The 14,039-nt window shown below is 32.6% G+C and overlaps 1 protein-coding gene across 2 annotated transcripts in view; it reads left to right on the top strand.

The window, feature by feature from the left end:
* Positions 1-13,355, top strand: part of LOC106068502 (uncharacterized) — a 41,722-nt gene extending 28,367 nt beyond the window's left edge. The window contains exons 3-12 of one of the 2 annotated variants that reach the window (XM_056011327.1): positions 2,519-2,637; positions 2,982-3,171; positions 3,773-3,886; positions 6,470-6,652; positions 7,471-7,569; positions 8,807-8,843; positions 9,796-9,821; positions 10,129-10,185; positions 11,312-11,437; positions 12,220-13,355. In XM_056011327.1, the coding sequence (XP_055867302.1) occupies positions 2,519-2,637; positions 2,982-3,171; positions 3,773-3,886; positions 6,470-6,652; positions 7,471-7,569; positions 8,807-8,843; positions 9,796-9,821; positions 10,129-10,185; positions 11,312-11,437; positions 12,220-12,275 (1,007 nt within the window). In that variant the 3' untranslated portion in view covers positions 12,276-13,355. The remainder of the gene's footprint in view (positions 1-2,518; positions 2,638-2,981; positions 3,172-3,772; positions 3,887-6,469; positions 6,653-7,470; positions 7,570-8,806; positions 8,844-9,795; positions 9,822-10,128; positions 10,186-11,311; positions 11,438-12,219) is intronic. The other variant, XM_056011325.1, reaches the window with a different exon arrangement.
* The last annotated feature ends 684 nt before the right edge of the window (positions 13,356-14,039 follow it).

Raw genomic sequence — 14,039 nt, 5'->3', positions numbered from 1 at the left:
TAACTAACTTTGCTTATACCTCCAATTCAGTCAAGTACGATTCCTTTTCTTTGTTTAAGTTAACAAACAAAATAATTAATTACCAATAGTTAATTTAATAATTCATTGTTGTTGTTTTTTTTTTATTGATTTATGTGTTGTCATGTAAAGAAATAATTGTTTAAAATTTCAGCTTGATCCAAGATTGGGTGTCGGAGAAATAACATGCACAAACTTTTTGACAGACAGACAGACAGTAAGGCAAACAAACAGAACTGTAATAAACTTCATAAAATCCAATTATAACCCATTTGGGCTTTTCGGTATGCCAACTTTAGGTAATCACATGTACGACTGTTGGGGAATTACATAGTCACGGTTTACTAATCCTGTCTTATAATTAATGCATAAGTAACCAAAAGAAAAAAAAATACATTTGCGATTTCACATTATCGACATATAATTTTTTTTCCCGCTTAGCAATGGTATAGATCTAACTATCTGATGCAAAGTGTACATGTGATGTTACAACGAAACTGTGACAGAGCTTTTATTAGAATGTTTTTTGTTTTTTTTTTAATTCAAGCAAATTTTCCCTTTCAGACCTTGAGATCCATAAGGCAGATGATGTTTCATCTGTTTTTCTGGCCAACGGTTAACGAGCAAAGTGTCATGTGGGCCGCACAACGACCAGCTTTACTTTCCCCAACTAAGATCAGGTACCCATTAGAGTTGGGTGGACTTGGGGGCACCGTAAAAATCCCGATATTTAAAATATTACCAAGATTCGAACCCAGGACCTCATGTTTGGATGCCGTGTGCTTAACCACCCAGTCACCGAGTTGTTTGTATGGCGTTCGTTTTGAATTGTTTTGTTCCCCCTCCCCATATTCCCAACTGTTCCAGACACAAGTGATAGGATAATAGCGCATTGAAAAAGATGAAAGAATAAAATTGAACTAAAGAAAAACAATTGGTATTGATATCTGTAATCGCACATTGTTATTATAGTTCATGTAGATCTACCACAAATCTAATTACATGACTGGTACAAATTAATTGATTTAACGACAATTTATATACGTTTTGTTTGTGTCTGTTTTTTTTTAATTGTTGCTAACTCCGTCCTGTACTACGGTGACATCCATCCATCCTGCCTCAACAGATCCTTCCTTTCAGATCTCTATAGAGCCTTTCGTCTCCATGCCCGTACCCCAAGTTGTTGTCGATCTTTCGAGACAAAGCTCTTTTTTGGAGGGGTACAGATGTCCAGCCTTTTTACAATGTTTAATTTGACGTGGACAGTTATTGTGTTAGTTATTATATAGATAAGAGCAACGTAAGCTGACTGGTACAATTTCTGTCTTTTTCACCCACAATCATTCTACCTAAACAGACAAAAATCAATAAGAAAAAATAAAACAATTAGTCACATATTATTGATAATTAATTATTTTGTTTGGTATATAAAAAGAAAAATAAATATTTAAGTATTAATTTTATTTTACCTGTATTTTATTTGGCAACATTCTTTCCCGTTTCTTTGTCATTTATCATTATATACTATCCCTGGTTATTATGTAAGCGCATACCAATCGGTCCATCCCTTTAATTTTAAACTTCACGATCATCTACGTCATCGAACTCAACACACCGAAACAGAATCGCCCATAGCTTCAAATAGATTTGCTTTCTTATTCTTTCTTTCTAAGCATTCAATCATCAGTGGTTTTCATTATGCCCAGGGGTCATAAAATATGCTGCTTTAGTTAGAGTACAACTAAAACAAGATGGATTCTGCCTTTATGTATCTCTACATACACTGAAGCATTATTGTCATTATTCACACTTTATTTCAAAAGTCTGAATTGGTCATTGTCAAGGGCATCTATAACAAGAATAATTACAATTTCTCTATTGTTCAACCTATTATAACTCATTACAATACCTTTCTATTCAAGTCACAGCTTCATGGAGGACCGAACATTCATTCTGATCTCAAAAAACTTCTCGAGAAATTTAACAGTTGATGTGTATCGCTGAGAAAAGAATTATTAGCTTGTTGGCCACACGGGGAAATTTTGTGTTTAATAGTTTTCATTTCTCAAGTCAAAATGAAATACATTTAAATTTGGCTATAAAATGTAGAGAACAACTTGCGTAGCCAGCCGCAGTATTCCGATAAATGAGTTGTTTATTGAATTTCAAGTTACTTAAAATATATCGATAGATTATCTAAGCTTTGCTTTAAATTTTTACGTAAATCTAATAAAGATCTAGAAGTAGATCTAGAACTATACTAAATCATAAGAATTGTAAATCAGAAGTTCTAGAAGTTTATATTAGGAAAGTACCAACATAATAACCATTCAATTATACCGTGTCCGCTAGCCGAATCTGTGGAATCTTTTGGTCTAACGAGCGGATGGTTGGAGCTAGATTGTTGTTATTTTTTTAGTAAAATTGTTTTCAATATTTTTTTTTCAAGTTTTATAATGGAATTTTAATGTTTTTGTTTCGTTTATAATGTATATTTCAGCTCAACTTGACTATTTTAACTGTACGTATGAATTTGTTGATGTCGATCACAAACTGAACATCTCATGCACCATCTTGAATATTTACCCTCAAGCTGTTTGCTCATTTGATACACAAAAAGTATGACATTTATATATTTTACTATAAACTAAAATCAATAAACATAATGATGTAGTATTTTAAAGAAAAAATAAAATAATAAACAATTTATTTAATTCTATTTTATTGTTAAAGCTGTGATTTTAAAAACACATTTTTTGGTATCGTTTTGTAAATGGTGTTTAAATGTAAAGTGTTACAATAAAATTGGGTGCTAATTACTGATTGGTATTGTCCGAATAAAATTTATATGACTGAATGTGTGCCAGGGATCTTTGTTAGGTAAAGAGATAATGACTTTATGATCATGTAAGTGACAATCATGAGAAAACTATACACACTATTAAATATGTTATTATCTATAGGTTTTATCTGAGATTGAGTACAATCATTCTCAAGTACCCGGATATACAACGTACTTTAACTCTAGGTGTTCAATAACACTAGAGATCAACAATGAATTCTTCCAGGTAAAAACAACAATTTATCCAAATATCACTGGAGACATCACAGACACGACTTATGGTATCAACGTGACATTATCTGTTATGAATGGTAGGTCAGAGGTAGTAGAAAAGATCTTTATGCATTAGGTAATAATTTACTTCAGCTATTTTTACAAAGCTTATATCAACTCACTCTGTAAGTCCGTCTGTCTGTCTGGTTAAATGTTTGAGCATATTTTCCTACTATTTTCCAGTCTCAAATCAATTTAAAACTTTAAATAATTATTTATTAAAGATGAAAGGATATGAATCAGTCAAAAAATTAAACGATGGTTTGTGATTAATAATTGTGATTGTTTTCGAACTAAGGGTGAATAAATGCGACTAAAGGAGATATATATGGATTTAGTCCCTTTATTACGTGTTGACACAATTTCTTTCATCCACTTCCTATTTTTGTATCAAGTAGAAATTTTGAAAATGATTCATAATTGATATTAATACATGAATCAATTTAAAAATAATGACCAATCAGTTAATAATTTAGTACTAATTAATACATTTTGTTTTATATATAAGAAAGGGAGATTAACCCCATAATCTTCAAGTAAATGGCAGTACTTAGCGGTTCCTTCCCTTAGATAAACATTGTTTCAAAACTAGGCCTACTTATCATATCTTTAGCTCTAACATATACTTTCTATTTAAAGTCAGTACGCTCAGCTCATCGAAGAAGTGTTTTGTAGAAGGAAGTAGCACATCAATATCTTCCTGCAGGTGTAGAGGAGGTCTACTAGAAAATGTTACAACTGCATTCTTTTTTGGTATTTGTCTTTGTTTATTTAAATTTAGTTTCATTATATTTGAGGCTATTTTTTTTTTGAAGACATTTCTAAAATTCCAATACAATGACTTATAGGTAGCTGAAATCTAAGTTTATTTTCAGAAACCAAGAAGTAATACTAAATTTAAGGGTAAAGACAAACATAACATTAGCCTGGCAACTACAGTTGCAATTTATATAAGAAGTGAGGTAATGTTAGCAAGAATATGCTGTTATTTAAACGTCTCAGTTACATTTGTTTTAGAACCTTTTTGCGCATATAAACTATGCCCTATTAAAGTTTACGTAATTAAGTATTTTTGGTCAGTTTAAAAAGTAATAGAAAGACAGAAACACATCGAATGCCTCACTAGCGATAAAGACAAGATAAACAATAATATTAACTTTCAATTAGTTTGCTATAGTCAATGCTGGAGGGCTAACTGAAGTCCCTTATACTCAATTATTCGCAATGTTAAGCTTGATTAGTTCGTAGAATCTCAGCGTGTGTGGATGAAAGTAATGTATAATCAAAGAGAAAGTGTCTGACATTTATTGTGTTGGTTATTAACATTGTTATTCTAGACGTACATCTAACGACACTATATATCACCGTATAGGCGTATACTGGTATTTCGTGAAGCGATATCATTGTCACGAGTCGAGTCTGTGACCTATTTCGACCAGTTTCTAGAAGCCCAGGTCAAGCCAGTACTGTTCAGTGTAAACAAGTTAATTTTATTCATCCAATCAAAGGAAGAGGTTAATGAAAAATAGCAGACGTCAGCTTCTAGAAGGTCAAAGTTACTAAAATAATTATTTGAGAAGTTTCCATGATTCTGGAATGTACGATGGAGAAAAGTATACATTAGGTGAAAGTGAGTTGGTCGGGGACCTCTCATAGTAACAGATTTTATAGAGTAATACGTATTTGTTTAGTAATGGTTATGTGCAGGGACGGACTGGGTGTCAAAATCGGCCCGGGCATTTCTATAAAATTCGGCCCACAAATTCTCTATCATGTGATGGGCATCCATGTCTAGGTGTATCTGTCCTTAAAAAAACATTGTTAAGTTTGATAATGTATCGATATGCATGTATACAGTGAACTCTATATCTTAATAAGCAAATAGCGTCTTTTTAAATCAGCAATTATGTAGGCCCTAAAAAGATGAAGCCTACAAGTAGCACTGTCTACATTCTACATTTTATTTTCGGAAAAAAGTGTTTGATTAAAAGAGTATTACATTGTAATGTCTGTGTTTAAACACGACGCTCAGAGGGCTTTTTATAAAAATAATAATAATAACATAGTAAGGATATTATAAAACCTTTAACAACTTGATATGTGCCATAGTGACTTCGATCAGGCATTTCGGTGGCCCTACCGGCCCATTTGGGTACCGGCCCACCGGGCATTTGCCCAAATGCTCATATAGCCAGTCCGCCCCTGGTTATGTGTTTTACATATTTGCGGGTCCATTGGTTGAAGTGATACTAGTTGAATTGACATTAGTTGAAATTTCATTACTTGAAGTATTATTAGTTGAAGTTGTTCTAGTTTAAATTCGTTGTTGTATTTTAAGTTTCATTTTATGTAGAAGTTGTTATTGAATGGAGAAGTTACTTCTATATGAAAGTTGAAGAAGTATTATTAAAGAAGTTTTGAGAGAATACAGAGATGTTTCTTTATTGAATTTACAAGTTATGTGATGTTTCCGTTTGATCAACGCTTAATATAAGAAGAATTAACCAGAATTAGATAAACAGAAAGCGTCACACTCATAATAGGCCTACTTTTTAAAGTATTTAGGATTTTGTTACTGCCTTGTTTGGGGTGTGTTTTCTTTTCATACTATCTTGGCTGTTATGAGCTATTTTAAGAAGCTTTTGTACAAGCTTTCAGTGTGTTCTGGGAAAACCTTCTTACAATACAGCTGCTACTGTTTTTGATGTCTCAGACATGTTTGATCCAGAAACTCAAATATTTCAAGTAACACTCATCTATTTGAGTGCAGCATTACTCTATTGCAAGACTTAAATAAAGACTTTTTCATGGTTTAAGTTGTAAAGTATAATACGAAACCTATTGATGATAAAAAGTAAAGTAGCAATTATACATAAAACACTGAACAATAATCTTCAAATACAAAAACAAGGTTTAATAAAATACTCAGAAAGACACAAAGATAAAGGCACATTCCTCGTCCCATATGCTAGGACAAATTTGTACAAATACTCCTTCTCCCCTAGTGCTATTAGAGCATGGAATGGGTTGCCTGAGCTAGCCAGGAAAACCAGTGACTTGGTAGAATTTAAGTCATTGGTTAATACGCATGACTAAATGCATGACGCGTAGGACGTAATCATCTTCTTTTTTTTCAAGTAACGTCTGTATTATATAAAATAAGATAAGAAGAAATTTTCTTATAAATAGTTATAAATCCTGTCGGGGTGTATTTTGTTAGAGACTATTGTGAACAGAAATGTCAGTGACAAGTGCATTTAATAGTATCAGCTAGTCATCTCTGTAATTGTGTCCTCTTGCTGTTACTTATGGCTAAATACTTCATTATTTCTCCAGAAACTACATTAAATATAGATAACTCTCAGCCTGTTTACTGCAATACAACTACTCAACTATCCGAAATGACAACATTGTCTCAAAATACTCCAGAGGTCAGATCAAGTCAGGCTACAACTTCCTCGAGATGGTTGAAGAATACATCCGTTTCATCACAGCCTCGTTTAGACTTCGCCCCACAGGGTAATAGTGTAAATTAAAGGCAGATAATAAGAACAAAACCCGCATTAAAATTTATCATAATAATTTTGATTTATACATCTGATACTATTTGTGTAAAATAAATAAAATATACTTATGTTATTATATGTTTATAGCGAATTTTTTTAAAGTTACATATCTACTCTTAAACATGTAGATTTTACGAATTATTGAAATATATATATCTTTAGTGTTACATAAACTATACTAAAGTAATTAATAAATCGCGATTTACTTTTTAATAACAATCCATTTTCCATTGCATACATAAAGAACACCGACTGCTACGTTAATGCACGAAGAAAGGGGTTTTAAATACTCACGCAGTCCAATAGTTGTAAGCTTGAGGTCCTTTTCGACAACCTTTAAGTTGAACAGCATGACGTTATAACCAATAAAACTTGTTTACGACTTTACATCAAAAGTAACTAGATCACTGTGGGCGAAATAGAAACAAGCACAATAACACATAGGCAAACCATGGTTTTCTTAGTCTAGAAATAAAAACCCCACCCCCATTTTTTTGCTACCATTAACAAAAATATATTGGGCGTATTCATCGCCTCAGAACAGAAAGAGTCATAAAAATAGTGATTATTATATTGTCAGGTAAAAGAAATAATTGTGCAACATTTCAGCTTGATCGAGACAAGGTGTGGGAGAAATAACGTGTACAAACCTTTTACTAGACAGACACAGTGAGTTGTTATAAGGTTTAAAAAAAATTTGATAAATTTAGTTACAATTTTCAAAAGATCCTAAAGGGGAGAAAACACAATATTGTGTTATTATCTTTATAGGTACTGCATCATTGATGACGACATCACTCACTATCATCATTATTATTGGGTTCACACTACTGACCATGATCTTACTTTACAGATTTGTTTCTTATCCAAGTAAGTAAGTAAGTAAGTAGGTAAGTAAGTGATTGTATTCACATTTCCTATAACCCCGAAATTTATTGAGGAAAAAATATACCAATGACAACAATGTTGCAGTTTATATATATATATATATATACCTTCTATTAAATCACACGTAAAAAGTAATAATTAGTTAAATTTATTCTTTATTTAATTGAACTAAAATTTGGTACAGAAAGGAAAGCTGCATGAGAAAAGATTTTATAAATTTCAAAAATATTACTTCATTAACTATTGAAGCAATTATTTTTGTTTGTTTGAGTTTATATTTATCTATATATCTATATATCTATACTTGCAAACATCTCTGTACGTTACATTGGACCCCATGATGACCTACTAACTATTGTAAAAAAAAAACAACGCAAACTCAAGATATATGGCCTAATAAAATGTATCCGAGGCTCGCAAAAGACATTCTTTCAGAAGAAGAATAGAAGACCGAGAGAAAAGCGATGCGAAGACAACATAATAGAATGGACGGGCCTGCTATTGAAAGAGGTTCTATCCAAAGAAAGATAGGAACGGAGTAAGACTGTGGTCAAATCTTGCTTGAAACGCCAACGGTCCAACAGAGTAATGGATATGTGAAGGGGAAGTCTTGGGCATCGATAGGGTCTGGCTGTTTCAGTGAACTTTGCAAATAGGATGTCTTTTGGGAATTCTTCCATCTCGCATGTGGGTGACATGTCAGAGCCAATGTAGTCTTCTCTGTGTGTAGAGCATAGATACTGCGCCTATACTAGTTGGAGACAAGATCAAGAGAATCACCTCACGTGTAAACTAATTAAATCTATGCTCTTCATGCATGCTTGTTGACCAACTCTAAAAACCATAAAGCAAAGTGCTCACTTTGCAGGTGTGGTAGACTTGATTTTGGTTCTCTTGGTCCATTAGAAATTGTTGCAGACTCGATTAGAAAGTTCGCCATGGCTGAAGACGTCTTTCTAAATCTATATATTTATGTTTGACAAAATACTGTATGGCCTGTTATAAATTGGTTTAGAGTATCGTGTCAGTAACGCTAATGTCATTAGGTCGATTCCTATAGTGGCTTTTTTGCTGCATATTTTTTCAAAGAAAAACAACTCATAAATGTTTTATATAGAATAACATATGAAAGGCAAATTTTTTACAGTTTTAAATTTAATTTTATTAACTTACTTTTGTGTTATTCATGTACATACTCTTTGTATTTATTTCTTTGCAGAACATCTAATGTCAGTGCGGATAACCAAAAGCTATATGTAAGACTTATAAGACAATTTTATTTACATTTGGACCATCATGTTCGCTGAAACTTCTATAGTGTTATTGATTTCGTCTTTAACTTCATATAGAAACTAGATAGATCAAATGTGTATACACTGTTTTAACATTACAGACTTAGCGCTTAGAAACTACATGTAAAGTGCAAACACTATGGGATTCATGGGACTCATTGTAGCATTGGTCGTACTTCCATTTTACATATGTATGTATTTGTTAACAACATTGTTGACTTGTTTGTTCTTTTAAGTCATTCAATGTATTAAAGCCATAGTATGTGGGCATCCACTGTTGTGATTCATTACATAATTTAACAAACAATGTTAATTTAGGGCGCCTGGCTGAGTAGTGAAGCGATTGGAATCCGAACTAAGTGGTTTCGGGTTTGAATCTCAGTGAAGATTAGACTTTTGTATGTTGGGATTTTTAGGACGTCCCTGAGTCCAATCTACTCTAATGGGTACCTGCATTTAGTTTGGGAAAGTTAACGCGGTTGGTCTTTGCGCTGACCACATGACACCATCGTTAATGGTCGAAAAAAAACAGCAACTGATAACCGTTAACATCCTGCGTCCTACAGATTGTAAGGTTTGAACTGGGTACTTAAGAGTCGTAAAAAATAAACAACTATAAATCTAGACATTTCTCGTCCTACTTGACTATACTTGCTGACCACTAGACTTTTTGCCAGATATGCGCTGATCACTTCATTTTCAATACTCTAAAAAAACTGAAACAAATGTTTCGTATCTATTAACGCAAAGACATTCATTTTAAAGACAGTGTAGGTTAATAAAAGACAACGTAGATTATATTTTAAACAAGTACACCGTATCTACGTTTTTAATACATTGCATTCTTTGTGTGAAATGGCATTACCATCTATACCAGAACAATTCTAAAATTTATTTTTGTATTCTTTTATATAAGGCGCTTGACAAAGAATAACAAGGGAGGTAAGTAATGACATGTCCTATTAGTCTAAATATTAAAAAAAAAAAATAATAAAGACAATTTTATGAAAAATATACACAGAGTTTATGAGATATAATTTGCGATTGTAAAAATACAAACAAAAAAATGAAAACAAATTATAATCGAATTTTCATTTCTCTGTCGTGAAATTTTAGAAAAGAATGTTTTATACAGGCCTAAATCTGGAAAGCAACTTAAATCAATTTGTCACATATGTACAAAAGAAATGGCAAAGTGCTCTACTACTTGTCACATAGAACATAAATGTTTCACTTTATTCTATTTCAGATGAAATTGACAACACAGACATCTACCACCTGTTCAATAAAATTACTTGTGAAAATGGTAACGTACAGGGTCCTTAGTTCCATTAGCTTGTTATTTTACTTATACAGTTAGGTCAAGGAAGGAGCAGGACATAAACATGGTAGATTGACAGACCACCAGGAAGTAATGTGTTTCGTGAAACATTATGTAGGTCAAAGCAAGGACTGTAAAACCAAGCTAAATACGACATTTATCTGACTGGCCAAGAAGTTCACAAAATTATTCCTTTATAGAAACACACACACACACAACATGTAATTAATATTTTGCTTGTCTTCAACTTTTTAAACAATTCCTCTATTCAGCTTGCACATTCATCGTCAAAAAACATTAACCTGAAAACTGAGTAGACACTGTTCTCGAAAACGGCTCTAACAATTTTCCTATAAATCTGACAGTTGTTATTATCTTTGTGAGCATAATTATTAGCTCTTCGGCCATACTGGGTAAACTGTAGTTTGCTGATTCATGTAACCCTTTCCTTGCTCTAAATAGCAATAAGATAGATGGGTGTTTCCATATGTGAGCCCCGTTCATGAAAGAGTTAAATAATGTTCTATATCTAAGTCTAAGCCTATCATTAGAATATTATAAACTCTTATAGACCTATGCATTCACTTAATCATGACTTTTTCTCAGTGAAGGGGAAGTGAGGTGGGGTAAATATAATTTTTTTTAAACTAACATTCGCGCATTTAGCTTCATAAGACGTAAAGAAGAGGACTTGTCTTTTTTTTCTGTGTTTATGAAATCAATTTAATTTCTTTTCAAAGCATGTTTCACTGAAATGGAGTGAAAACTAATTGAAGTTCAATGTTTTATAAATGACTTAACATTCGAATGTGAAAGTGTTTACAATGAAACTGAACAAAACAAAATCCATATAGAGTCTCTACATCTACAGATCATTACACAACAAAACATACTCACTACAAAGTCTCTACATCTACAGATCATTACACAACAAAACAAACTCACTATAAAGTCTATACATCTACAGATCATTACACAACAAAACAAACTCACTATAGAGTCTCGACATCTACAGATCATTACACAACAAAACAAACTCACTATAGAGTCTCGACATCTACAGATCATTACACAACAAAACAAACTCACTATAAAGTCTCTACATCTACAGATCATTACACAACCATCGAAGATTTGAAAAAAGAGAAGGAAAGACAATCGAGTGAATCTTTTTATACATCATCAGAACTGACACAAAATGGCGATTTTCATGTTCTTAAAAATTTCAGAACTGCAGGTATTTTTTGTTTAATGTATAATGTACTACTTCTGTAATGTGGTAGTGTTACATGGGTTAGGAACCAAGTTAAACCTTCGCTCTTACAATTCTCCAAATATCATTCTCGGTAAACTTAGATGCAATAAACTACAAATTGGGCAGTTTTTAACTATGCTATTATAGTGAAGGTGGTTGACGTAACTGGGGTGCCCCAAGGAAATGCTTTAAAGACTGGCTTAGGCGCCAACTATCATCGACATAGGAGAGAGTACCTGGAAGCAGGTGGCTTCGGAACGAGACAGCTGGACGTCACAGGTCGAGGGAAACACATTTGAAACCTCAACAAAATACTCTGCCGGCGGACAATAGTTTTGTCTACAAAAATAAGTAGGTCACAGATGGGTCTGCGCCGCCTCGACTGATGAAAAACATCACTAGTTTTTAATCTCCAGACTCATAGTGAATTTTCATTGCACTTTTAAAACGAAGGAAGTTGTAATCTTAATGTAGCTTTATTCACAATAACTCTGGAATCTTTAACATCACAACTAGTCATGTCTTATGCTATCCACACAAGTCACATAATGTATGTTCTTACCAAAAATTCTGCACTAGACATGAAATCATAGGAAATATTTTATCAGGATTTATTTATCATTTTTAGCCAGCTTATCGATTTCGATTGTATGCACTTGAACAGAAAGTTGATTTGTTTCACATAAATAATCTTTATGTCAGATATTAATTTACGATAGTGCACTGTGCATTACTATCCTCTTTTGTTGTGTTTTTATTTACAGGATGTTCGATGAAGCTTGAAAAGAACTGGGATTTAGATATTTATGAAAAGATTTGATATTTATTTTAAAGCTTACAATTAAAACATTCATTTATTAAGTGACCCACTAGTGGGATAAAATCGATTGTTTGAATGAGATAAATACAATATCTTTAATATGTCTACAAAATAAAAGTTTTTTTTTTCTTTATTGTTAATACACATTTTAAGTCAAAGCTGTTTACAAATTCGAAACTAAAATATATTAAGCTGTGCTAATGGAAGGAAAATAACTTCCCTACAACGACCTATAATGCAGGATATAAAATTAGAACCTTTTTTTTTGTTTTTGATAACCCGAATTAGTCGTATACTTGTTCAAACATTGCCTGTAAACAATTCAGTTAGCTGCTCATGTAATTGTATGGATTTTTCTGTGATTGATATCTGACATTGTCAACGCCCAAAAGGGTTCAAAACTTAATCAGGAATATCCAAGTGAAGAATGTTTTCAAATCTCTGGGTTATGTCGACCTAGACTAGTACGTAGTAGACATCTTAAAATGTAGTAAGGGCGAGTCGATTAGTATTGAAATAATCCGATCGGATCAACTGGCTTTTAGCGAAAAGGTTATTTTTAAGTGTATACATTTTCAACGTTCAGTGGACCCTTTACTGTCGTCTCCAGGACCCATCGTGATAAGCAGAACAACAGTTTCAGAAACACTAATGTAGATAACTAACAATACTTAGTGCAATAAGAAAAGAATTACTAAACCTTTTGGGCACAAAGTGAATTTGTACCATTAAATCCAATCTGGAAACCTTATTTCTTTAAAAACGTAAGCATAGGTCAATAGTACATTTCATTCATTTAATTTCATTTGTGGAAAGTTTTGTCTTTTCTCTTTTTCTGGAATGGTGTATAGGGGGGGGGAGAGCGTGGTCGGGAGGCTAAGTACGCTTGAACTTGGCTTGGCTACCTAAGAAAGGGGCTCTAGGTTCCACACCCAACTCGTTGAAGTTAAAGTTGTATTAGTAGAAAGTTGAATATTAACAAGATATGTATGTCAAGTTGTTGTTGGATGGAAAAATGTATGTATGTTTTGTTGGAATTATAAGTTTGAAAAAGAGAATAAAGAAGGGAAAAAGAACCGATTTTTTGTTCAGTTTTTTTTCAAGCTTTATTTATTTGTTTGTGTCATTATTAATATAGAAAAAGAAAAACAAATACGTAATATATTACAAGACAAATAAATATTACACTATCAATAAATATTGGTACTAAGGATACAGAAATTCTCACAGATTACTCTACTGAAGTCTTTAGTACAATGAAATATTCTTTTTAAGGAAAACGCCGTGAAACAAAGAAGTAGCAATTTACAGATGTTTAGATTTGATCAAAATATTGTATGCAACATTACATGTAAACATTTCTGTAAACTTATTAATGATTTTTTTTCTTAAATTTAATTTGTGTTCCTGTCGATTCCCCTCCCCTCCGCTCCCCTTTTTTTTTTAATTACAAATTAGACTTTCAGTTTGATGATAAATGTGTAAGATAGCTCGAGAGTGACATAAAGCGTTGAACAATTTCTTTTCTTTGCACTCTCCGGAATGCGGAAACTTGGGCGCAGGGTGCAGAGACTGACTCGGTATTTAAAGCATGTGGTAGTGACTGAAGAACTCTCGCAGTTGTGTTATTTGGTGATTTTATTCAGCATATAACATGGACACCAATTTACAAGGGATAAAGGCTCATGTAGGTATTTGGACAAAAGTGTCTAACGAATTAAATTAAGTATTTATGAAGTAAAACGTTCAAATTAAAAAAAAATA

This window comes from Biomphalaria glabrata, chromosome 14, assembly GCF_947242115.1.
Source record: "Biomphalaria glabrata chromosome 14, xgBioGlab47.1, whole genome shotgun sequence".
In the NCBI taxonomy this organism is placed as follows: Eukaryota; Metazoa; Mollusca; class Gastropoda; family Planorbidae; genus Biomphalaria; species Biomphalaria glabrata.
The sequence above is the reverse complement of the archived record's forward strand: the minus strand, read 5'-3'. Positions and strand labels throughout refer to the sequence as shown.